The 27,131-nt window shown below is 40.1% G+C and overlaps 1 protein-coding gene across 1 annotated transcript; it reads right to left on the bottom strand.

Annotated features, from left to right (window-relative positions):
- Positions 1–11,265: 11,265 nt before the first annotated feature.
- On the bottom strand, positions 11,266–25,634 carry LOC146422268 (adipolin-like; the record flags this gene model as incomplete). The annotated part of the gene is made up of 7 exons (XM_085046678.1): positions 11,266–11,365; positions 12,966–13,044; positions 15,492–15,582; positions 19,816–19,924; positions 23,277–23,458; positions 24,467–24,578; positions 25,521–25,634. Coding segments are annotated over 7 exons (786 nt in total), but the record flags the coding sequence as incomplete, so codon positions are not given.
- Between the last annotated feature and the right edge of the window lie 1,497 nt (positions 25,635–27,131).

The following is a 27,131-nucleotide window of genomic DNA, read 5'->3' as shown; positions in this document are numbered from 1 at the left end:
AAACCTCCCAGGGATGGAATTCTGGGATTTTGGGATTTCCTGCAGCTCCAGGATCCACCCCAGTGCTCCCCCAGCTCCCTCCAGCCAGCCTGTTCCCGAATTCCCAAATTCCCATGGAATTCCATCCCAATCCTGCAATCCTCCTCCCCACATTCCCCAATTTCCCTCCCAGCCTTTCTCTGCTGCCATCTGGGAATGTTTGTCCAACACTTCCCTTTTTTTCCCATGTTTTTTCCATGCTTTTTCCCATGGTTTTTCCATGTTTTTCCATGTTTTTTCCATGTTTTTCCCATGCTTTTTCCATGCTTTTTTTCTATGTTTTTCCCACGGTTTTTTCCATGCTTTTTTCCATTTTTTTCCATGCTTTTTCCATGTTTTTCCCATGCTTTTCCCATGCTTTTCCCGTGTTTTTCTGTGTTTTTTCCATGTTTTCCCATGTTTTTTCCATGCTTTTTTCCATGCTTTTTCCATGTTTTTTTCCATGTTTTTCCCATGCTTTTTTCCATGCTTTTCCCATGCTTTTTCCATGCTTTTTCCAGGTTTTTTCCACCTTTTTTTCATGTTTTTTTCATGCTTTTCCCATGCTTTTTCCATGTTTTTTCCATGCTTTTTTCCTTTTTTTCATGTTTTTTCCATGTTTTTCCCATGCTTTTTCCATGTTTTTCCCATGCTTTTCCCGTGTTTTTCTGTGTTTTTTCCATGTTTTCCCATGTTTTTTCCATGCTTTTTTCCATGCTTTTTTCCATGTTTTTTCCATGCTTTTTTCCTTTTTTTTCCATGTTTTTTCCATGCTTTTCCCATGCTTTTTCCATGCTTTTCCCATGCTTTCTCCATGCTTTTTTCAATTTTTTTCCATGCTTTTTTCAATTTTTTTCCCATTTTTTTTTCCATGCTTTTCCCATGTTTTTCCCATGCCTTTTCCATGTTTTTTTCCATGTTTTTCCCATGTTTTTTCCGGAGTCAACCCCCTGGATTCCCTCTGGCTCTGTTCCCGGGCATTGGGCTGGAAAGGACTCTGCTAAACAATGGCAGCAGCAATTCCCAGGTTCAGTTCCATCCAGGAATTATTTATCATTTTTTCCATTGTTTTTAACACTTTCCAGGCAGGATTTTTCCATGGCTTTGCTCCTTCCCTGCTCTGGGAAGGGAAAAACTGGGAAAATGTAAAAATTGGGGATAAAAATTGGGGATGGAATGATGCTGAAGGGATTTTTGGGAATTGCACAGAGGGTTCTGTCCTTTTTGGGAATTGGGGATCCAAGTTGGAGGGGAAGGGGAGGAATTTTTCCCCATTTTTTCCCCTTTTTCCCCCATTTTTCCCCCTTTTTTCCCCCATTTTTCCCCTTTTTTCCCCCATTTTTCCCCCCATTTTTTCCCCATTTTTCCCCCTTTTTCCCCATTTTTTCCCCCATTTTTTCCCCATTTCAAGCAAAAATCTGCAACAATCCTGGGAAATGAACCAAATTCCCATTTTCCACAGAGTTTTCCTGAGGAAATTTCTCCCAATTCAGATCCAGCCTGAAGGATCACCCAAAACCACCCCAAAAATTCAGCAATTTGGATCTTTGGGATTGGGAGAAATTCCCCCAAAACCTGAAGATTCCTGGAAAAAACCCAGCAGGAATCTTTGAAAATCCCAAAATTTCTCCTAAAATCCCTCGGGAAAAGCATTTCCCTCTGCTGTGGGGGGAAAAGGAGATTCCAGGCTGATTTCCATCCCAGGAAATTGGGGTTTGGAGGATTTAATTAGAAATTCAGCAATTTGGATCTTTGGGATTTGGGAGAAATTCCCCCAAAATCTGGAAATTCCTGGAAAAACCCAGCAGGAATCTTTGAAAATCCCAAGATTTCTCCTTGATTCCATCCCTAAAATCCCTCGGGAAAAGCATTTCCCTCTGCTGTGGAGGGAAAATTCCTCACAAAGGAGATTCCAGGCTGATTTCCATCCCAGGAAATTGGGGTTTGGAGGATTTAATTAGCCGTGGAAGGAACTCTAATTAGGCTTTGGGGCTCCCGGAGGGGAAAAACAACTTGGAGTTCTCCATTGTTCCCAAAATCAACTCCAGCAGCTTTGGGATGAAAGGGAAAGGGGGAAAAAAAAAAGGAGAAATTGATTCCAACCCTAAAAAATAAACCCCAAAAACAGGGGAAAAAAAGGTTTTTCCAGGATTTTCCTGTGGGATTTTCCTGTGGGATTTTCCTGTAGGATTTTCCTGTGGGATTTTCCTGTAGGATTTTCCTGTATAGGATTTTCCTGTAGGATTTTCCTGTAGGACTTTCCTGTGGGATTTTCCTGTGGGATTTTCCTGTGGGATTTTCCTGTGGGATTTTCCTGTAGGATTTTCCTGTGTAGGATTTTCCTGTATAGGATTTTCCTGTGGGATTTTCCTGTAGGATTTTCCTGTATAGGATTTTCCTGTAGGATTTTCCTGTAGGATTTTCCTGTAGGACTTTCCTGTGGGATTTTCCTGTGGGATTTTCCTGTGGGATTTTCCTGTAGGATTTTCCTGTGTAGGATTTTCCTGTATAGGATTTTCCTGTGGGATTTTCCTGTGGGATTTTCCTGGCAGCAATCGGGGTTGGAATTTGGGGATTTCCTTGGGATGATTCCTTGGGAATGAGAGGTGGATTTTTCTGGAAAAGCTAGGGAAGGTTTTTCCCTTTTTTTCCAGGAAAGCAAAGGAAAGGGGAGAAATTAAACTGAATTCTGGGTTACTTTAGTTTAGCTTCATTCCCAGCTTTTGGGGTGGGAAGGGACAAGGATTTTTTTTGTTTTTCCTGGATTTTCTCAGCTGGGGTTGGAATTGGGGATTTCCTTGGGGTGATTCCTTGGGAAGGAGGATTTTCCCTGGGAACTCCAAACCCCACAGATCCCCCGGGAATTCCAACCCCAAACCCCACAAACCCCAAACCACCATTCCCACCCATCCCATCCCATTCCCATCCCCTCTGGAAAGTTCTGGAATTCCCGCCTGATTCCCTCCTTTCCCGCCAGCCTGGAGCCAAATCCCACATTCCAGCCGAACAGCCGAGCTCTTTATGGGATCCGAGATGTGCCAGCAGCGGATCGAATGTCCTCATTAGGGCAATTCCCATAAATACCCCAATTAGGGCAATTCCCAAAAATACCCCAATTAGCGCCATTCCCGATCAATACCCCAAATTAATGTATTCCCAATAAATACCCCAATAATTAGCGTCGTTCCCGCTAAATACCCCGATTAACGCCATTCCCGCTAAATACCCCAATTAGCGCCGTTCCCAATCAATACCCCAATTAGCGCCATTCCCAGTAAATACCCCAATTAGCGCCGTTCCTGATAAATACCCCAATTAGCGCAATTCCCGCTAAATACCCCGATTAACGCCATTCCCGCTAAATACCCCAATTAGCGCCGTTCCTGATAAATACCCAAATTAGCGCCATTCCCGATAAACACCCCAATTAGCGCCATTCCCAATAAATACCCCAATTAGCGCCGTTCCCAATCAATACCCCAATAATTAGCGCAATTCCCAATAAATAATCCAATTGGCGCCGTTCCCGCCTCACTGACAGCGATTCGTTCCTGATGGAGTTTGCCCAGGAGGATTTTGGGGAGAAATGGGAGGGGAAAGTGATTTTTAGGGTGGAATTTCCCATGTTGGAGGATTTTGGGATTGTGGATTGGAGATGGGTAGGGAGGAGAGGTTGGATCTGAACTGGAATAGATTTTCCCAGGAAAATTCTTTAGAAAATGAGATTTTGGGATTTGGGTTTGGAGCTGGGCAGGGAGGAGAAGTTGGATCTGAATTAGGATGGATTTTCCCGGGAAAATTCTCTGGAAAATGGGATTTTGAATCTCTGGTTTGGAGATGGGCAGGGAGGAGAGGTTGGATCTGAACTGGAATTGATTTTCCTGGGAAAATTCTCTGGAAAATGGGATTTTTGGGGTTGTGGATTGGAGGTGGGCAGGGAGTGGAGGTTGGATCTGAACTGGAATTGATTTTCCTGGGAAAATTCTCTGGAAAATGGGATTTTTGGGGTTGTGGTTTGCAACCAGCAGAGGAAGGAGAAGGAAAGGAGAATTCCCAACTTTGCACCCCAAAGCCGAGAGCAGAGGGACAGAAATCCCAATTCCTCTGCTGCCCCAAATCCCTTTTCTGTCCCCAAAACTCCCCCAGATCCCAAATTCCCAGCAGATAAATCCCCTGGAGCATCCCAGGATTGATTAGAAGGAAAAGGGAGGAGAATTCCCAAATTCCAGCCCTGAAATCCCAAATTCCCATCAGATCAAACCCCTGGAGCATCCCGGGATTGACAGGAGGAGAAAAGGAGGAGAATTCCCACCTCCAGCCCTGAAACCCCAAATTCCAATTCCACAAAACCCCAAATTCCAACTCCACAAAACTCCAAATTCCAGTTCCACAAAACCCCAAATTCCAACTCCACAAAACCCCCAACTCCAGCCCTGAAATCCCAAATTCCTGCCCTTAAACCCTAAATTCCCACCCTGAAATCCCAAATTCCAGCCCCATAAATCCCCTGGAGCATCCCGGGATTTACAGGGTGGAAAAGGGAGGAGAAACCCCAAATTCCAGCCCCAAAATCCCAAATTTCCATCCAATAAAACCCCTGGAGCTTCCCGGGATTGATTGGAAGGACAAGGGAGGAGAATTCCTGACTGCAACCCTGAAATCCCAAACTCCTGCCCTAAAATCCCAAATTCCTGCACTGAAATCCCAAATTCCAGCCCCACAAAACCCCTGGAGCATCCTGGGATTGATTGGAAGGAAAAGGGAGAAGAATTCCCAAACTCCATCCCTGAAACCCCAAATTCCAACACTGAAATCCCAAATTCCATCCCTGAAATCCCAAATTCCAACACTGAAATCCCAAATTCCAACATTGAAATCCCAAATTCCAACATTGAAATCCCAAATTCCATCCCTGAAATCCCAAATTCCAACATTGAAACCCCAAATTCCAACACTGAAATCCCAAATTCCATCCCTGAAACCCCAAATTCCATCCCTGAAATCCCAAATTCCAGCCCTGAAACCCCAAATTCCAACACTGAAATCCCAAATTCCAGCCCTGAAATCCCAAATTCCAACATTGAAATCCCAAATTCCATCCCTGAAACCCCAAATTCCAACATTGAAATCCCAAATTCCAACATTGAAATCCCAAATTCCAACATTGAAATCCCAAATTCCTGCCCTGAAATCCCAAATTCCAACATTGAAACCCCAAATTCCAACACTGAAATCCCAAATTCCAACATTGAAATCCCAAATTCCTGCCCTGAAATCCCAAATTCCAACATTGAAATCCCAAATTCCAACATTGAAATCCTAAATTCCAACATTGAAATCCCAAATTCCAACCCTGAAATCCCAAATTCCAACACTGAAACCCCAAATTCCAACACTGAAATCCCAAATTCCATCCCTGAAACCCCAAATTCCAGCCCTGAAATCCCAAATTCCAACACTGAAACCCCAAATTCCAACATTGAAATCCCAAATTCCATCCCTGAAATCCCAAATTCCAACACTGAAACCCCAAATTCCAACATTGAAATCCCAAATTCCATCCCTGAAATCCCAAATTCCAGCCCTGAAACCCCAAATTCCATCCCTGAAATCCCAAATTCCATCCCTGAAACCCCAAATTCCAACACTGAAATCCCAAATTCCAGCCCTGAAACCCCAAATTCCAACCCTGAAATACCAAATTCCAACATTGAAATCCCAAATTCCAACACTGAAATCCCAAATTTCCACCCCGAAACCCCAAATTCCAACATTGAAACCCCAAATTCCAGCCCTGAAATCCCAAATTCCATCCCTGAAACCCCAAATTCCAACCCCAAAATCCCAAATTCCACCCCGAAATCCCAAATTTCCACCCCAAAACCCCAAATTTCCACCCCAAAACCCCAAATTCCAGCCCTGAAACCCCAAACTCAGCCCCACAAATCCCCTGGAGCATCATTTTCCCATTTTTTTTCCCCTTTCCAGGTTTATTTTGGTATTTTTCCCTGGGGCAATCCGATATTCCGTGACCTCCTTTGAAGTGCAGATCAAAGGGGATTCAGCCCAGGGGAGGAAAGGAAAACATTCCCCAAAAAATGGGAATTTTGGGATCATTTCAAGCAGCTCGGATTGCCTGGAAAATCCCTGAGGATTCCGTGGGATGAGCTGGGAAACCCCAAAGTTTTGGGGTGAAAAAGAGAATTTTGGGATAAAAAAAGATCTTTTTTGGCTGCCAGGAAAATTCCCAATTGATTCCTTTTGGGGTTTTTTATGGGATTTTTCCAGGAATTCCAGGAAAAAAAATTCCTTGCAAGAAGATATTTTGGGAGAGGAGAGAGTTCAGTTTTGGGGTAAAAAAGATCTTTTTGGGTTGTCAGGAAAATTCCTTATTAATTCCTTTTGGGTTTTTTTTTTAGTGAGAATTTTCCAGGAAATTCTCTTTGGTTTTTAATTTTTTTTTAATTCCCTTTTCCTTAAATTCCCTTTTTTCTTTAATTCCCTTTTTTCATTCCCTTTTTTTATTTCCTTATTTCCCTTTTTCTTGAATTCCCTTTTTATTCCCTTTTTAAATTCCCTTTTTTTTATTCTTCTCTTTAATTCACTTTTTTAAAAATAATTCCCTTTTTTATTAATTCCCTTTTTTCATCCCTTTTTCATTCCCTTTTTTAAAATTCCATTTTTTTCTTAATTCCCTTTTTTCCATTCCCTTTTTTTCTTATTCCCTTTTTAAAATTCCCTTTTTCTCATTCCCTTTTTTCCTTAATTCCCTTTTTTTATTCTTTTTTTTATTCCCTTTTTTTCTTAATTCCCTTTTTTTTCTTAATTCCCTTTGTTTTTAATTCCCAGTTTTTTCTTAATTCCCTTTTTTAAAATTCCCTTTTTCTTATTCCCTTTTTTCCTTAATTCCCTTTTATTCATTCTTTTTTTTTTAAATTCCCTTTTTTCTTTTTTAATTCCCTTTGTTTTTAATTCCCTTTTTTACTTAATTCCCTTTTTAAAAATTCTCTTTTTTTCCTTAATTCCCTTTTTTCTTAATTCCCTTTTTAAAAATTCTCTTTTTTTCCTTAATTCCCTTTTTTAAATTCCCTTTTTTCCTTAATTCCCTTTTTTCCTTAATTCCCTTTTTTCTTAATTCCCTTTTTTTCTTAATTCCCTTTTTAAAAATTCTCTTTTTTTCCTTAATTCCCTTTTTTCCCTTAATTCCCTTTTTTCCTTAATTCCCTTTTTTAAAATTCCCTTTTTCCCCTTAATTCCTTTTTATTCATTCCCCCTTTTTTTTTTCCCAATTCCCTTTTTTTTAATCCCTTTTTTTTTTAATCCCCTTTTTTTTTAATCCCTTTTTTTTTTTAATCCCTTTTTTATTTCTAAATTCCATTTTTTCCCCCCTTGGCTCCAGGAGTTCTGCAGTCAGGAGGAATTTCAATTGCCCAGAGCAGGAATGCAGCTTTGCTGCCAAAATCCTGATTTCATCTGTCTGCCGACAAAAAATGGGGAAAAAATGGGAAAATTGGGAATGTGGGGCTGGAATTGAGCCCAGCTGGGGATCTGGGGAATTAAAGATTTTTAATTAATTTTGAATTAATTTTGAATTAATTTTTAATTAATTTTTAATTAATTTTAATAAAATTTTAATTAGTTTTAAAAATTAATTTATTTTAATTTAATTAATTTCTTTTTTAATTAAATATTTGGGATCTGGGATTTCCTCCTGCCAGGAATTCCATTTTATTATTATTGGGTTTTTATTTTTATTTTCATTCTTTTTATTTTCATTCTTTTTCTTTTCATTATTTTCATGTTCTTTATTTTTATTTTCTTTATTTTCATTTTCATTTCATTTTTATTTCATTTTTATTTCATTTTTATTTCATTTTTATTTCCATTTTTATTTCCTTTTTATTTCCATTTTTATTTTAATTTTGATTTTTATTTTATTTTCATTTTGATTTTGATTTTCGTTTTCATTTTTCATTTCATTTTTATTTTTATTATAAATTTAACTATTTATAAACAGTTCAAAGGACATTAAAATGGCTTTGAGCTCTGGGCAAAGCTCAGCCTCACACCTTGATTTTGCTCCTAAATTTGTAGAAATCTGGGAAAAAAATAGTTCAGACCTCGAATTCCTTGGATTGGGTGAGAATTCCTCATTTTCCTGGTCAAATTCATGTTTTTATGTCATTAAAACAGGAATACAATGAAGGATTTGTGTTCCCTTTGGATTTCCCTTTTCCCACCCCAAAGCTTTGGATCATCAATGAAATAAAATGATATAAAACACCAAAATTAAAGAGTTCAGGTCTCGAATTCCTTGGATTGGGTGAGAATTCTAACATTTTCCAGGTCAAATCCATGTTTTTATCTCATTAAAACAGGAATACAATGAAGGATTCATGTTCCCCTTGAATTTCCCTTTTTCCCAACCCAAAGCACAGGAGGGGTTTGGATCCTTAATGAAATAATTTGATATAAAAACCAAAATTAAAGAGTTCAGGCCTCGGATTCTTTGGATTGGGTGAGAATTCCTCATTTTCCTGGTCAAATCCATGTTTTTATCTCACTTTTCCCCACCCCAGAGCATCATCAGAGAGGGATTTTGGATCCTTAATGAAATAATTTGATATAAAACACACAATTAAAGAGTTCAGGCTTCAGATTCCTTGGATTGGGTGAGAATTCCTCATTTTCCTGGTCAAATTCATGTTTTTACCTCATTAAAACAGGAATACAATGAAGGATTCGAGTTCCCTTTGGATTTCCCTTTTCCCACCCCAAACCTTTGGATCCTTGATGAAATAATTTGATATAAAACACCAAAATTAAAGAATTCAGTCCAATTGGATTCCTTGGATTGGGTGAGAATTCCACATTTTCCTGATCAAATCCATGTTTTTATCTCATTAAAACACAGAAACACAATTAAGGAAATATGTTCTCCTCGGATTTCCCTTTTCCCTTCCACTGGCAGGGAAGGATTTGGATCCTTAGTGAAATAATTTGATATAAAAACCAAAATTAAAGAGTTCAGGTCTTGGATTCCTTGGATTGGGTGAGAATTCCACATTTTCCAGGTCAAATCCATGGTTTTATCTCACTTTTTCCCACCCCAGAGCATCATCAGAGAGGGATTTTGGATCCTTAATGAAATAATTTGATATAAAACACACAATTAAAGAATTCAGGCTTCAGATTCCTCGGACTGGGTGAGAATTCCTCATTTTCCAGGTCACAGAGATCCAATTCCGAATGTTGCAGAGGATCTAAACCATTTATAATTCCATTAAAAAAACCCCATTTTTTGCTGGAAAATCCTCCCCACCCCACAGAACAGAACCACACAGTCATTCCCATCATTTCCACCTCTCCATCCTTCATTTCCAAACCCCCAAAAAATTCAAATATAAACCCCAAAAAAACAAACCCCAGTGCTGGTTACAAGTGCTACAGTGAAACAGAAATAAAATTACAGCAAATCCCAAAAAAAAATCCCAAAGTGCTGCTGGTGAGCATCTGGTGAAGCACAAATTAAATAGGGAAAAGGATCTTTCAGGAGGAGAAAAAAGCAGAATTTTGGGGAGCAAAGCTGGAGGAGCTGGGGAAGGAATTGTCCTGTTTGGAATCCCTGGAAATGCTGGGAAAGGAATTTTTCCATGGAAAATCCCAAAAAGAGCTGGGAAAGGATTTTCCCCATTTTAGGATTTTTCCCATTGAAAACCCCTAGAAGAGCTGGGAAAGGATTTTCCCCATTTTAGGGGTTTTTCCACTGAAAATCCCTGGAAATGCTGGGAAAGGATTTTCCCCATTTTAGGATTTTTTCCATGGAAAATCCCTAGAAGAGCTGGAAAAGGATTTTCCCCATTTTAGGATTTTTTCCATTGAAAATCCCTGGAAAAGCTGGGGAAGGATTTTCCCCTTTAAGGGCTTTTCCCATTAAGGACTTTTCTCATTTAAGGATTTTTCCCATTTGAAATTCCCAGAATAGCTGGGGAAGGATTTTTAGGATTTTTCCCCTTCAAGGATTTCTCCCCTTTAAGGATTTTTCCCATTGAAAATTGCTGAAAGAGCTGAGAAAGGATCTTTCCCATTTAGGGATTTTTCCCCTGTAAGGATATTTCCCTCTTTAAGGATTTCTCCCCATTAAGGATTTTTCCTGTTTAAGGATTTTTCCCATTGAAGGATTTTCCCCTTCAAGGATTTCTCCCCATTAAGGATTTTTTCCCTTTAAGGATTTCTCCCCATTAAGGATTTTCCCATTTAAGGATTTTTCCTGTTTAAGAATTTTTCCCCTTTAAGGATTTTTTCATGTTTAAGGATTTTTCCCATCCAAGGACTTTTCCCCTTTAAGGATTTTTCCCATTGAAAGATTTTCCTCTTCAGGGATTTTCCCTTTCCAGGATTTCTCCCTAATAAGGATTTTCCCATTCCAAATCTCTGGCACTGGTTTAGGGTCACAGTGGGATTCCTCCAGCCCCAAATCCAGGGATTCCCTCATCCCAAATCCCGGGATTCCCAGACAGATCCCAAATCCTGGGATTCCCTCAGCCGCAAATCCTGGGATTCCCAGACAGTTCCCAAATCTCGGGATTCCCTCAGTCCCAAATCCCGGGATTTGCTCAGTCCCAAATCCCGGGATTCACTCAGTCCCAAATCCCAGGATTCCCTCAGTCCCAAATTTTGGGATTTCCTCATCCCAAATCCCAGGATTGCTGGACAGTTCCCAAATCCCGGGATTCCCCCAGTCCCAAATCCCAAATCCTGGGATTTCCCAATCCCAAATCCCAGGATTCCCAGACAGTTCCCAAATCCTGGGATTCCCCCAGTCCCAAATCTTGGGATTTCCTCATCCCAAATCCCGGGATTCGCTCAGTCCCAAATTTTGGGATTTCCTCATCCCAAATCCCGGGATTCGCTCAGTCCCAATTCCCAAATCCTGGGATTCCCCCGATCCCAAATCCCGGGATTTCCTCAGTCCCAAATCTTGGGATTTCCTCATCCCAAATCCCGGGATTCCCTCAGTCCCAAATCCCAAATCCCGGGATTCTCTCAATCCCAAATCCCAGGATTCCTGGACAGTTCCCAAATCCCAGGATTCCCTCAGTCCCAAATCCCAAATCCCGGGATTCCCTCGGTCCCAAATCCCAGGATTGCCGGACAGTTCCCAAATCCCGGGATTCCCTCAATCCCAATTCCCAAATCCCGGGATTTCCCAGACAATTCCCAAATCCCAGGACAGTTCCCCAATCCCCTAAGCTCCCAGCAGCATTCCCATGAAATCAGATCCGCTCTGCACGGTGACTGAAGCTCCAGCGCTGTTGTCCACGAAGATGGAGGTGTACTGCCCAGCCTGGAAAATGGGAATATTGAGACATTCCAGGGAAAAATGGGAATATTTGATACATTCCGGGGGAAAAATGGGAATATTTGATACATTCCGGGGAAAATAATGGGAATATCTGACACATTCTGGGGAAAATAATGGGAATATTTGATACATTCTGGGGGAAAATGGGAATATTTGACATATTCTGGGGGAAAAATGGGAATATTTGATACATTCTGGGGAAAAAAATGGGAATATTTGATACATTTTGGGGGAAAATGAGAATATTTGATACATTCTGGGGAAAATTGGGAAAAATTCACATTTTGCAGCTGGGAATTCTGGATCCAGCATGGGGAAAATGGGAATATTTGATACATTCTGGGGAAAACTGGGGAAAATTCACATTTTGCAGCCAGGAATTGCGGATCCATCGTGGGGAAAATGGGAATATTTGACACATTCTGGGAAAAAATGGGAATATCTGATACATTCCAGGGAAAAACTGGGAAAAATTCACATTTTGCCACCAGGAATTCTGGATCCATCATGGGAAAATGGGAATATTTGACACATTCTGGGGAAAAACTGGGGAAAATTCACATTTTGTCAACTGGGAATTTCAGATGTGTCATGGGGGAAATGGGAATATTTGACACTTTCTGGGGAAAAATGGGAATATCTGACACATTCCAGGAGAAAAACTTGGAAAAATTCACATTTTGCAGTCGGGAATTCTGGATCCAGCATGGGGAAAATGGGAATATTTGACACATTCTGGGAAAAAATGGGAATATCTGATACATTCCGGGGAAAAACTGGGGAAAATTCACATTTTGCCACCAGGAATTCTGGATCCATCATGGGAAAATGGGAATATTTGACACATTCTGGGGAAAAACTGGGGAAAATTCACATTTTGTCAACTGGAAATTTCGGATCCATCATGGGGGAAATGGGAATATTTGACACATTCTGGGAAAAAACTGGGAAAATTCATATTTTCTCAATCAGGAATTCTGGATCCATCATGGGGAAAACTGGGAATATTTGACACATTCTGGGGAAAAACTTGGAAAAATTCACATTTTGCAGCTGGGAATAGTAGAAATAGAAGTATTTATAGGTAAAGAAATCTTTGATGCATTTTATAATATAATAAATTGATCTGTATATCTAAATAGTCTATTCTGTTCTAAATTTTATATTTACATAGCTATAAATTCCATAGTTAAATATGTATTTAACAAATATCTATCTATAAATAAATAATAAATATCATAATTATACTAAATTAAATTATTTTAACTATTTTAAATATAATAAATCAATTATTATATATAATTTAAACTATTTTAAATATAATAAATTTTCTATTTAGCTATAAATATCTATTTAATATTTTCATATAGATCTCATAAATATTTGTATGTAAATAAATATTTAATAAATATTGAATATTGAATATTTCTCAGAGGGAAGCTTCTGCCTGTGCCTTAAAATCAGAATTTCCAGCTGAGGAATTCCCTTTTCCCCATTTTCCCAAATCCTTCCCCACTCCAGGAACTCCCAAAATTCCCATTCCTCCTGGGATTTGGGGCAGAAATTCCCAATTTTCTCTCACCTGCAGCTGCAGCAATCCATGGACATTGATGGTGAAGAGTTTGCTGTTGCTCTCCAGCCCAGCGATCACCTCCAGGGATCTGGGGAGAAAAATCAGCATTAAAATCAGATTAAACCTCAGGAAAAACAGCCCAGAATTGCCCTGGGAGTAATTAATAGTAATAATTCATTAATAGCTGTTTGGCAATTATTAATTTCTAATTATTTGGTAACTATTTATCACTGTATAGTTATTTATCACTATATATTTATTTATCACTATATATTTATCACTGTATATTACTATAATAATAATAATAATTAATTAACTGGTAACTATGACTATAAATAATAGCAATTATTAATTTATAATTATTTGGTAAATATTTATCACTATATAGTTATCACTATATATTTATCACTATATATTTTCACTATATAATACTAAATTGTAATAATTGTTTAATAGCTGTTTGGCAATTATTAACTTCGAATTATTTGATAACTATTTATCACTATATAGTTATTTATCACTATATATTTATCACTATATAGTACTATAATAATAATAATTCATTAATAACTCTTTGGTAACTATCACAATAAATAATAGCAATGATTAATTTATAATTATTTGGTAACTATTTATCACTGTATAGTTATCACTATATATTTATTTATCACTATATAGTTATTTATCACCATATATTTATCACTATATATTACTATAATAATAATAATTAATTAATAACTGTTTGGTAACTATCACTATAAATAATAGCAATGATTAATTTCGAATTATTTGGTAACTATTTATCACTATATAGTTATCACTATATATTTATCACAATATATTTTTCACTATATATTACTAAATTGTAATAATTCATTAATAGCTGTTTGGCAATTATTAATTTCGAATTATTTGCTAACTATTTATCACTATATAGTTATTTATCACTATATATTTATCACTATATATTACTATAATAATAATAATAATAAATTAATAACTGGTAACTATCACAATAAATAATAGCAATTATTAATTTCGAATTATTTGATAACTATTTATCACTATATAGTTATCACTATATATTTTTCACTATATATTACTAAATAGTAATTCATTAATAACTTTTGTAACTAGCATGAAAATATTGTAATAATTCATCAATAGTTATTTGGTAACTATCATGATAAATAACAGTAATAATTCACTAATAAATTCTTTAAACTGTTATTAAAGACTAAAAGTCTTTAAACTATTATTTAAACTGTTGTGATAAATAATAGTGATAATTTCATTTTCATTCATAAATGATTTAATTACAAAATAATTATTTTAATTTAAAATAGTTAATTATTTTGTAACTATCGTGATAAATAATAATAATAATAGTAATAATTAATCAATAATTATTTGGTAGCAATTTACCATGATAAGTAATAGTAATGATCAGTTTGTAATTATTTGGTAACTGTTTATCAGTATAAATAATAAATAAATTAGAAATAATAATATGATTTAGCACAGAGAGGTTAAAACCCCAAATTAAAACCCCAAATTAAAACCCAACATTAAACCCCAAAATTAAAACCCAAAATTAAAACCCGAAATTAAAACCCGAAATTAAAACCCAAAATTAACCCCAAAATTAAACTCCAAAATTAAAACCCAAAATTAAAACCCGAAATTAAAACCCGAAATTAAAACCCAAAATTAACCCCAAAATTAAACTCCAAAATTAAACCCCAAAATTAAACCCCAAATTAAACCCCAAAATTAAAACCCCACATTAAAACCCCACATTAAACCCAAAATTGACCCCAAAATTAACCCAAAATTAAAACCCCACATTAAAACCCAAAATTGACCCCAAAATTAACCCCAACATTAAAACCTGAAATAAAAACCCAAAATTAAAACCCAAAATTAACCTCAAATTAAACCCCAAAATTAAACCCCAACATTAAAACCCAACGTTAAACCCAAAATTAAAACCCAACATTAAAACTCAAAATTAACCCCAAAATTAAACTCCAAAATTAAACCGAAAATTAAACCGAAAATTAAACCTCAAAATTAAAACCCCACATTAAAACCCCACATTAAAACCCAAAATTGACCCCAAAATTAACCCCAAAATCAAAACCCAAAATTAAAACCCAACATTGACCCCAAAATTAAACTCCAAAATTAAAACACCAAATTAAACCCCAAAATTAAACCCAAAATTAAACCCAAAATTAAACCCCAAATTGACCCCAAAATTAAACCCCAACATTAAAACCCAACATTGACCCCAAAATTAAACCCCAAATTAAAACCCCAAAATTAACCCCAAATTGACCCCAAAATGAAAAGGAATCACTCAGCACAATTCCATCACAACTCCGCAGAACAATCCCACAACAATTTCTCACAGAAAATCCATTTCTGATGAAATCTCTCTTCCCGAGGGGGTTGGAACATTCGGGAATGTTGGGAATTTTTGGGAAAGTTGGGAATTTTTTGGGATTTTCCCAGATTTTCGGGATCACTCACGTGTATCTGTGGCAGAGGGACTCGATGCAGATCAGCACCCTGACGCTGTCCCGAGCCCGCAGCTGCACTCTGCTCTTCAGCTCACTGTGGTCTGGGAAACAGGGAAAAATGTCAAATTGATGGGAATTGGGGGATTTGGGGTTGGTCACAGCATGGGGAGAGCGGGGTGAGGGGTGAGGGGATCCCAAAATCCCATGGCAAAGGCAACTGGATCCTGCTCTGGGCATCCGTGGTACTGGGAAAACATCTGGGATATGGGATTTGAAAAGGGAATTTAAAAAAACGGAATTTAAAAAGGGAATCCATCAAGGAATACCCAGCTCTGGGATCAGTGGTGCTGGAAAAACCTCTGGGATATGGGATTTGAAAAGGGAATTTAATAAAAGGAATCTAGCTCTGGGATCAGTGGTGCTAGGAAAACATCTGGGATATGGGATTTGAAAAGGGAATTTAAAAAGGGAATCCACCTCTAGCCATCCATGGCACTGGGAAAACCTCTGGGAGAATGGATTTTAAAAGGAATTTAATAAAGGGAATCCAGCTCTGCCCATCAATGGCATTGGGAAAACCTGTGGGATATGGGATTTGAAAAAGGAATTTAAAAAGGGAATCCACCAAGGAATATCCTGCTCTGGGATCAGTGGTGCTGGGAAAACCTCTGGGATATGGGATTTGAAAAGGGAATTTAATTAGGGAATCCACCAAGGAATATCCTGCTCTGGGATCAGTGGTGCTGGGAAAACCTCTGGGATATGGGATTTGAAAAGGGAATTTAATAAAGGGAATCCACCTCTAGCCATCCATGGCACTGGGAAAACCTCTGGGATATGGGATTTTAAAAGGGAATTTAAAAAAGGGAATCCACCAAGGAATGTCCATCTGTGGTCTTCAGTAGCACTGGAAAAACCTCGGGGATAATGGAATTTTAAAAAAGGGAATTTAAAAAGGGAATCCACCAAGGAATATCCAGCTCTGGCCATCTGTGGCACTGGGAAAAACTCTGGGAGAATGGAATTTTAAAAGGAATTTAAAAAAAGGGGATCCACCAAGGAATATCCACCTCTAGCCATCAGTGGCACTGGGAAAACCTCTGGGATATGGGATTTGAAAAAAGGAATTTAAAAAGAGAATTTAAAAAGGGAATCCACCAAGGAATATCCAGCTCTGGGATCAGTGGTACTGGAAAAACATCTGGGATATGGGATTTGAAAAGGGAATTTAGTAAAGGGAATTTAATAAAGGGAATCCAGCTCTGGGCATCAGTGGTACTGGGAAAACCTCTGGGATATGGGATTTGAAAAGGGATTTAATAAAGGGAATCCACCTCTGGCCATCCATGGCAAGGGGAAAACCTCTGGGAGAATGGATTTTAAAAAAGGAATTTAATAAAGGGGAATCCAGCTCTGGGATCAGTGGTGCTGGGAAAACCTCTGGGATATGGGATTTTAAAAAGGAATTTAATAAAGGCGATCCAGCTCTGGCCATCAGTGGTACTGGGAAAACTTCTGGGATATGGGATTTGAAAAGGGAATTTAAAAAGGGAATCTGCCAAGGAATATCCTGCTCTGGGATCAGTGGTGCTGGGAAAACATCTGGGATATGGGATTTGAAAAGGGAATTTAATAAAGGGAATCCAGCTCTGGCCATCCATGGCACTGGGAAAACCTCTGGGATATGGGATTTTAAAAAAGGAATTTAAAAATGGGGATCCAGCTCTGGGATCAGTGGTGCTGGGAAAACCTCTGGGATATGGGATTTGAAAAGGGAATTTAAAAAGGGAATCCACCAAGGAATATCCAGCTCTGGGATCAGTGGTGCTGGGAAAACATCTGGGATGTGGGATTTGAAAAGGGAATTTTGAAAAGGGAATTTTGAAAAGGGAATCCACCAAGGAATATCCATGTCTGCCCATCAGTGGCACTGGAAAAACCTCAGGGAGAATGGAATTTTAAAAAAGGGAATTTAAAAAGGGAATCCACCAAGGAATATCCACCTCTGGCCATCTGTGGCACTGGGAAAAACTCTGGGATATGGGATTTGAAAAGGGAATTTAATAAAGGGAATCCAGCTCTGGCCATGCATGGCAAGGGGAAAACCTCTGGGATATGGGATTTTAAAAAAGGAATTTAAAAAATGGGAATCCAGCTCTGGGCATCAGTGGTACTGGGAAAACATCTGGGATATGGGATTTGAAAAAAGGAATTTAAAAAAACGGAATTTAAAAAGGGAATCCATCAAGGAATATCCTGCTCTGGGATCAGTGATGCTGGGAAAACCTCTGGGATATGGGATTTGAAAAAAGGAATTTAAAAAAGGGGATCCATCAAGGAATATCCAGCTCTGGGATCAGTGGTGCTGGGAAAACCTCTGGGGTATGGGATTTGAAAAGGGAATTTAATTAGGGAATCCACCAAGGAATATCCTGCTCTGGGATCAGTGGTGCTGGGAAAACCTCTGGGATATGGGATTTGAAAAAAGGAATTTAAAAAAACGGAATTTAAAAAGGGAATCCATCAAGGAATATCCTGCTCTGGGATCAGTGGTGCTGGGAAAACCTCTGGGAGAATGGATTTGAAAAAAGGAATTTAAAAAGGGAATTTAAAAAGGGAATCCACCAAGGAATATCCAGCTCTGGGATCAGTGGTACTGGAAAAACATCTGGGATATGGGATTTGAAAAGGGAATTAATAAAGGGAATCCAGCTCTGGCCATGCATGGCAAGGGGAAAACCTCTGGGATATTGGATTTTAAAAAAGGAATTTAAAAAATGGGAATCCAGCTCTGGGCATCAGTGGTACTGGGAAAACATCTGGGATATGGGATTTGAAAAAAGGAATTTAAAAAAACGGAATTTAAAAAGGGAATCCATCAAGGAATACCCAGCTCTGGGATCAGTGGTGCTGGGAAAACATCTGGGATATGGGATTTGAAAAGGGAATTTAGTAAAGGGAATTTAATAAAGGGAATCTAGCTCTGGGCATCAGTGGTACTGGGAAAACCTCTGGGATATGGGATTTGAAAAGGGATTTAATAAAGGGAATCCAGCTCTGGCCATGCATGGCACTGGGAAAACCTCTGGGATATCTGATTTTAAAAGGGAATTTAAAAAAGGGAATCCACCGAGGAATGTCCATCTGTGGTCTTCAGTAGCACTGGAAAAACCTCGGGGATAATGGAATTTAAAAAAAGGGAATTTAAAAAGGGAATCCACCAAGGAATATCCACCTCTAGGCATCAGCGGCACTGGAAAAGCCTCTGGGATATGGGATTTGAAAAAGGAATTTAATTAGGGAATCCACCAAGGAATATCCTGCTCTGGGATCAGTGGTGCTGGGAAAACGTCTGGGATATGGGATTTTTAAAAGGAATTTTTAAAAAGGGAATTTAAAAAGGGAATCCACCAAGGACTATCCACCTCTGGCCATCCATGGCACTGGGAAAACCTCTGGGAGAATGGATTTTGAAAAAGGAATTTCCCTGGATGCAGAGCTCTCAGGAGGATCAGGGCAGAACTCCCTTTGATAAATTTGCTCCCCAAAATGGATAAATTTGGATATATTTGGGATAAATTTGCTCCCTGAAATGGATAAATTTGGAGAGAACATGGATTTTTCCATGGATTTCCCAGCCTGCAGAAGGCAAATCCAGTTTTTCCCTGGCTGCAGAGCTCTCAGGAGGGTCAGGGCAGAACTCCCATGGATAAATTTGGATATATTTGGAGTAAATTTACTCCCAGAAATGGATAAATTTGGAGGGATCATGGATTTTCCATGGATTTCCCACCCTCATTGGCCTCAGAAGGCCAATCCATGTTCCCCTGGCTGCAGAGCTCCCGTTAGCTCCCCGGGCAGCACTCCCATGGATAAATTTGGATATATTTGGGATGAATTTGAAGGGAACATGGATTTTCCCATGGATTTCCCACCCTCAGAAGCCAATCCATGTTTTCCCTGGCTGCAGAGCTCCTGGAGCTCCCAGGGCAGAACTCCCATGGATAAATGTGGATATATTTGGGATAAATTTGGATATATTTGGGATAAATGTGGATATATTTGGGATAGATTTGGATATATTTGGGATGAATTTGCTCCCAGAAATGGATAAATTTGGATATATTTGGGATAAATTTGGATATATTTCGGATAGATTTGGATATATGGGATAAATTTGCTTCCAGAAATGGATAAATGTGGATATATTTGGGATAAATGTGGATATATTTGGGATAAATGTGGATATATTTGGGATAAATTCAGAGGGAGCACGGATTTCCCATGTTTTTCCCACCCTCGGCAGGCAACCCCTGTTTCCCGGGATCTCTCACCGATGTGGACGTTGGCAGAGAACTGGTAGATGCCCGCCAGCGGCGCGGTGAATCTCCCCGAGGGCAGGTCCAGCCCGGAGCCGCGCAGGAAGGCGCCTCGCCCGGGGGGCTGCGGGGGAAAAACAGCCGGAGAGTCCCAAATTGTCCTGGGGTGGAGCTGGGGAACAGCCTGAGCCCTGCAGGGCCTTCCAGAGATTTGGGCTGGTCCCAGATCCCTGTGCTGATCCCAGATCCCTGGGCTGGTCCCAAATTCCTGCACGGATCCCAAATTCCTGCACGGATCCCAAATCTCTGCACTGATCCCAAATCCCTGCATTGATCCTAAATCCCTGCATTGATCCTAAATCCCTGGGCTGATCCCAGATCCCTGCATTGATCCCAAATGCCTGGGCTGGTCCCAAATCTCTGTGCTGATCCCAAATCCCTGTGCTGATCCCAAATCCCTGTGCTGATCCCAAATGCCTGCATTGATCCCAAATCCCTGGGCTGATCCCAAATCCCTGCGCTGATCCTAAATCCATGCATTGATCCCAAATGCCTGCACTGATCCCAAATCCCTGCGCTGGTCCCAAATCCCTGCGCTGATCCTAAATCCATGCATTGATCCCAAATCCCTGCGCTGATCCCAAATTGCTGGGCTGATCCCAAATCCCTGCATTGATCCCAAATCCCTGCGCTGATCCCAAATCCCTGCATTGATCCCAAATCCCTGCGCTGATCCCAAATCCCTGCATTGATTCCAAATCCCTGCATTGATCCCAAATCCCAAAAACCAAACACTGCTGGGTCCCCAAAACAAACACTGCTAAATCCCCCAAACAGGTCAAATCCATACTTTTCCATCCCAAAGGATTCTGTGATTCCAGGATTCTAAATCCACGTGGAACAGCAGTGGATTTTTCTGTTAAATTGGTTAAATTCATCAAACCCACCAAAATCCTGCAAGGAGCTGGATTGTCTCCCCTATCCCACCAGGATTTGGGATCATTCCAGGCTGGATTTCCCTTTTTTCATCCCTTCATCCCTTTTTTTTTGCAGCACCACAATCCCACAGCAATCCCAGCAAATCCCAACTGATCAAACATTCCTGTCCCTTCATGCCCTCCCTGCCCTGGTTTTCTCCAGCAGGGTGAGGTTTGCTGGCTGAAATGTCCCAGGAAATCCCAGGAAATATCCCGTGAAATCCCAGGAAATATCTCATGAAATCCCAGGAAATATCCCATGAAATCCCAGGAAATATCCCATGAAATCCCAGGAAATATCCCATGAAATCCCTGCTGCCTCCCAGGATCCTCATCCAAACTCCACAGGGATTTATTCCTGAGGAAATCCCTCTGTAATTCCAGAAAAAAACCCCAAATATTCCAGTGTTTCGCTCTGGAAAACCCAAATCAGTTTTTCCCCCTCAGTTCATCTCACACCTCCCTCAGGCAATCCTGATTTTCTGATTTTCCTGATTTTTCCAGAAGGAAAAATGGGAGTCATTCCTGGAGAATTGGGATGGGAATTCCCAGTTTCAGGGATCCAATGGATTGATCCTATAAAGCATGGATTGATCCTATAAAACCTGGATTTATCTTAGGAAGGAAAAGGTTCATCCAGTCCCAGGATATCCACAATCTCCTCATCCAGCAGCAAAATTCCAAAGGCTTGGAATTCCTCTTGGCCTCAAGGAACCAGAGAGCATGGAAAGCTGCTGGGATGCTTTAAATGATCTAATTCCGGGGAAATTCCCAGGAAAATCCCATTTCCATGGCACTGCCTTCTAGTTCTTGCTGGGGAAAGGTTTTTCAAGGAGAAATCCTTCAAAATTCCCAGGAAGATCCCACTTTCATGTCAGTGCCTTCAGATCCTGCTGAAAGATTTTTCCAAGAGAAAATCCTCAAAAATTCCCAGGTAAAATTCCCAGGAAAATCCCAATTCCACAGCCTGGCAGTGCCTTCACAATCCTTGCTGGGAAAGAGATTTTCCAAGAGGAAATCCTTAAAAATTCCCAGGAAAATCCCACTTTCATGTCAGTGCCTTCAGCTCCTGCTGGGAAAAGCTTTTCCAAGGGGAAATTCTTAAAGATTCCCAGGTAAAATTCCCAGGAAAATCTCAGTTCCACAACCTGGCAATGCCTTCAATTCCTGCTGGGAAAAGCTTTTCCAAGGGCAAATACATAAAATTCCCATTAAAATCCCAATTCCACAGCCTGGCAGTGCCTTAAATTCCTGCTTGAAAAATCTTGCTAAAATTCCACTTCAAATCCAATTCACAGCAGCCTGGCAGCACCTCCATTCCTGCTGGGAAAAGCTTTTCCAAGGGGAAATCCTTTTAAATTCCCATTAAAATCCCAATTCCACAGCCTGGCAGCACCTCCACTCCTCCACTCCTCTCCCTGTCTCCCGCTGGAATTCCTCCAAGGCAACATTCCCACCTTTTCCTCTCCATCCCTCCCTCGGAATTCCCCTTTTCCCAGGGCACAAGCCCAAACCAGACCCTTCACGTCGCTGGCACCGCAGGATTCCGGAGCGATTCCAGCCAGGAATAATTGGGATGGAGTTGGGCAGAGCAGCCCTGAGGCATGGGAAGCAGCAGGGCTGGCATTTTGGGATTATTCCCAATTTTCCGTGCTAATTAATGAGGCAGCAGCTCCCTGCCCACCCCTCGGGGACAATCAGCACCCAGCCCTGAAAAGATTCCAAAAAGCTGCCAAAAGTTTGGGGGAAATCCAGGAAAACGCCCTTTTGGGGTGGGAGGGGTCTGGGCAGGAAAGCTCAGCAAGGAATGGGATTTTTCCTGTCAAATTCCCTCTCCTGGCACCGCAGGAATCTCAGAGTCTTCGTGATCTCTCACAGCTTTTGGGACCCCAAAATCCCAATAAATAATAATAAGAAGAGCTTCAAACCCCAAAAGTCTCCCCTCAATCTCCTTCAGCCCCTCATGAGATCCCTCCAGACCTTCCCCATCCCTCCTTTAGGTAATTTCTCATGGATTTATTTCCTTTTTTTTTTTTTGAGTTTCTTGGAGGAAGACCCCACAGAGCCAAGCAAAGCCCTGGAGCTGTTCCACAGAGAGAAAAAATCAGAGTTTCCCTTCAGGAAGATCTGCAAACCCCAAAAATCTCCCCTCAATCTCCTTCAGCCCCTCATGACATCCCTCCAGACCTTCCCCATCCCTCCTTTGGACAATTTCCCATGAATTTATTTCTTTTTTCTGAGTTTCTTGGAGGAAAACCCCACCGAGCCAAGCAAGGCCCTGAAGGTTCCAGGGACAAAAAATCAGAATTTCCCCTCAGAAGAGCTTCAAACCCCAAAAATCTCCCCTCAATCTCCTTCAGCCCCTCATGACATCCCTCCAGACCTTCCCCATCCCTCCTTTAGACAATTTTTCATTAATTTATTTCTTTTTTTTGAGTTTCTTGAAGGAAAACCCCACCGAGCCAAGCAAGGCTTCTCCACCCTGGAATTCCTCCTCACCGACTGGAAGTTCTGGAGCTCCACCAGGGTTTTCTTGTCCACCACGACCTGTCCCTTGAGCTGGCAGTGGAAAGCTTGCTCCACTCTCCTGTGGGTTGGGATGTCCTGCAGGGCCAGCAGCTCTGGGGGAAGCTGGCTGGGCTGGGCTGAGCCAGCCAGGGATGCTCGCCGCTCGATGGCTTCTGGGGGAAAAGGGAAAAAGTGGGGAGAAAAGATTAATTTGGGGGTTTGGCCCATGAAAGTGTTCATTGTGGGATTGGAATCTTGCATTTGAATCTTATTTTTGGGGGGGTTTTTTTCAGCCAAGCGGCTCTGGGGGAATATTTTTGGTTGCCAGGGGAATGCTTGATAGCAAAGCTGGTTCTGGATTTGTCATGGTGCTTCACCAAAAAAAATCCCTCAAAAAAACCTCAATATCCTTTTAAAATCTTTTAAAGTCTCCTTGAGCTCCTGCAGAAGACTTTTCCTGGTGATTTCAGCCTTGGGGGAATATTTTTGGTTGCCAGGGAAATGCTTGATGGGGAAATTGCTTCTGGATATCCCAGAAAAATATTCCTCAGAAAAATCTCAAAAAAACCCTCAAGATTCTTACACACTTAAACATCCTTTACCTTTAATATCCTTCTAAAATCTTTTAAAATCTCCTTGAACTCCTGCAGAACTTCCCTGGTGATTTCAGCCCTGGAATATTTTTGGTTGCCAGAGGAATGCTTGATGGGGAAATCTGGTCTCGATTTGTAATGGTTCTTCACCAAAAAAATCCCTCAAAAAAACCCTAAAAGCTCCTACACCCTTTAATATCCTTTACCTTTAGTATCCTTTTGAAATCTTTTAAAATCTTGAATTCCTGCAGGAGAATTTTCCTGGTGATTTCAGCCCTGGGGAACATTTTTGGTTGCTTGAAGTCAAAGGTGGTTCTGAATTTGTCGTGGTTCTTCACCAAAAAAACCCTCAAAAAACCCCTCAAAGCTCTTACAGCCTTCAGTGTCCTTTTTAAGTCTTTTACCTTCTAAAATCTCCTTGAACTCCTGCAGAACTTCCCTGATTTCAGCCCTGAGGGAACATTTTCCAGAGGAACGCTCGAAGATGAAGCCATTTCTTGATTTATTGAGGTGCTTCATCAAAAAAACCCCCAAAAGCTCTTACAGCCTTTCATATCCTTTACCTTTATAGCCTTTAAACCCTTTTACCTTTTAAAATCTCCTTGAACTCCTGCAGAAGAACTTCCCTGGTGATTTCAGCCCCAGGAGCTCCCGGAGGCCCAGGAGGCCCAGGAGGCCCAGGAGGCCCAACTAGGCCTCGCTGAGGGGAAAAGAAAGAAAAAATTGGGATTAGGAGGAGAAAATTGTGGGGAAAGAGCAAAAATCCTACAGGGAGAGCAGCAGGGGGAGGAATTCCAGGAGAATTGCTGATTTCTTCAAGGAATTCCATGGTGAAATGAGGGGGAACAGCCAAGAGTGGCCAAGCAGGAAAATTCCCCTCATGATCCATTGTCACTTAATATTTAGATCATTAATTTGATATAAACCACTTGATTCGTTTAGCCTTTGGGAGACTCTGACTTTATCTCGTGGGAGGAGAAAGAAAAAGTGGATTTTATTGCTATTGAGTGGGAAAATAACCCTCAAAAAGGCCAGAGGAGAAAAAAAAAGAATATTTTATCTCTACTGAGTGGGAAAATAACCCCAAAAAAGCCAGAGGTGAAAAAAAAAGTGGATTTTATTGTTATTGAGTGGGAAAACAACCCCAAAAAAGGCCAGAGGAGGAAAAAAAAAAGAGGATTTTATTTCTACTGAGTGGGAAAACAACCCCAAAAAAGCCAGAGGAGACCAAAAAAATGAGGATTTTATTGCTATTGAGTGGGAAAATAACTCCAAAAAGCCAGAGGAGAAAGAAACAGTGGATTTTACTTCTACTGAGTGGGAAAATAACCCCCAAAAAAGGCCAGAGGAGACAAAAAAAAAGAGGATTGTATTGCTACTGAGTGGGAAAATAACCCCAAAAAAGGCCAGAGGTGGAAAAAAAAAGAGGATTTTATTTCTACCGAGCAGGAAAACAACCCCAAACCCTCAGTTCAAACCCAGCTGCAGCAGGGAAACTTCTCTCCCAAATCCCAACCAGCCCAACTTCTCCAAAACCAGAGCAATCACCCCAAAGAAAGGAGAATTCAGCCCAGTTTGGGGTGGGAAGGAAAACCCCAAAAATCCCTGTGGATGGGGAAGAAGCACAGAGGTCAAACAGTACCAATTTTTTGTCTTTCCCTTTGCATCTCCTCCTGGGGTTTCCATCATCAGGTCGATGGACGAAGGAGATCCATGTTCTCCTGGGGTCTGTCAGCCGGGGGGCTGCGGGGTCCTGCTGGGGAAAATGGGGAAAAAGGGTGGGATTGATGTTTATCCTGAAAAAAATCTGTGGTTTGTGTTCTTTGGGAGGGGAATGGGGTGGTGCATATCTTGGGAATTGCTGCTTGGGAAGGCGTGGATTGTTTTCCTGGGTTTTTTTTGCTTTTAGCCGATTTTTTTATTTTGGTTTTTTTTCCTTTTGTCCTATAAAGCCATGGATTGATCCTTTAAAGTTTGGATTTATCCTATAAAGTAATGGATTTATCCTCTAAAGTTTGGATTTATTCTATAAAGTATGGATTGATCCTATAAAGTTTGGATTGATCCTATAAAGCCATGGATTGATCCTATAAAGCCATGGATTGATCCTATAAAACCTGGATGGATCCTATAAAGTATGGATTGATCCTATAAAACATGGATTGATCCTATAAAGTATGGATTTATCCTATAAAGTATGGATTGCTCCTATAAAGCCATTGATTGATTTTAGGAAACCTGGATTGACCCTATAAAGTACGGATTGATCCTATGAAGTAATGGATTTCACCTATAAAGTCATGGATTTCACCTATAAAACCATGGATTGATCCTATAAAACCATGGATTGATCCTATAAAGAATGGATTGATCCCATAAAGAATGGATTGATCCCATAAAGAATGGATTGATCCCATAAAGCCATGGATTGATTTTAGGAAACCTGAATTGATCCTATAAAGCCATGGATTTATCTTAGGAAACCTGGATTTCTCCTATAAAGCCATGGATTTCTCCTATAAAGCCATGGATTTATCCTATAAAACTTGGATTGATCCTAAAAAGTGTGGATTTTTCCTATAAAATAATGGATTGATCCTATAAAGCCATGGATTTATCCTATAAAGCCATGGATTTATCCTATAAAGCCATGGATTTATCCTACAACGCCTGGATTGATCCTATAAAACCTGGATTGATCTTAGGAAGGAAAAGGTTCATCCAGTCCCAGGATATCCACAATATCCTGATCCAGCAGCAAAATTCCAAAGGCTTGGAATTCCTCTTGGCCTCAAGGAACCAGAGAGCATGGAAAGCTGCTGGGATGCTTTACATGACCTAATTCCAGGGAAATTCCCAGGAAAATCCCATTTCCATGGCACTGCCTGCTAGTTCTTGCTGGGGAAAGGTTTTTCAAGGAGAAATCCTTAAAGATTCCCAGGAAAATCCCAATTCCACAGCCTGGCAGTGCTTTCAATTCCTGCTGGGAAAAGGTTTTTCAAGGGGAAATCCTCAAAAATTCCCAGGTAAAATTCCCAGGTAAAATTCCCAGGAAAATCCCATTTCCACAGCCTGGCAGTGCCTTAAATTCCTGCCAGGAAAAGCTTTTCCAAGAGGAAATCCTTAAAAATTCCCAAGTAAAATTCCCAGAAAAATCCCATTTCCCCAGCAGTGCCTTCAATTTTTAGTGGGAAAAGCTTTTTCAAGGGGAAATCCTTAAAAATTCCCAGTTGAAATTCCCAGAAAAATCCCA

The sequence above is a fragment of the Lichenostomus cassidix genome, unplaced genomic scaffold, assembly GCF_008360975.1.
Source record: "Lichenostomus cassidix isolate B80296 unplaced genomic scaffold, HeHo_3.0 HiC_scaffold_799, whole genome shotgun sequence".
NCBI lineage: Eukaryota > Metazoa > Chordata > Aves > Passeriformes > Meliphagidae > Lichenostomus > Lichenostomus cassidix.
The sequence above is the reverse complement of the archived record's forward strand: the minus strand, read 5'-3'. Positions and strand labels throughout refer to the sequence as shown.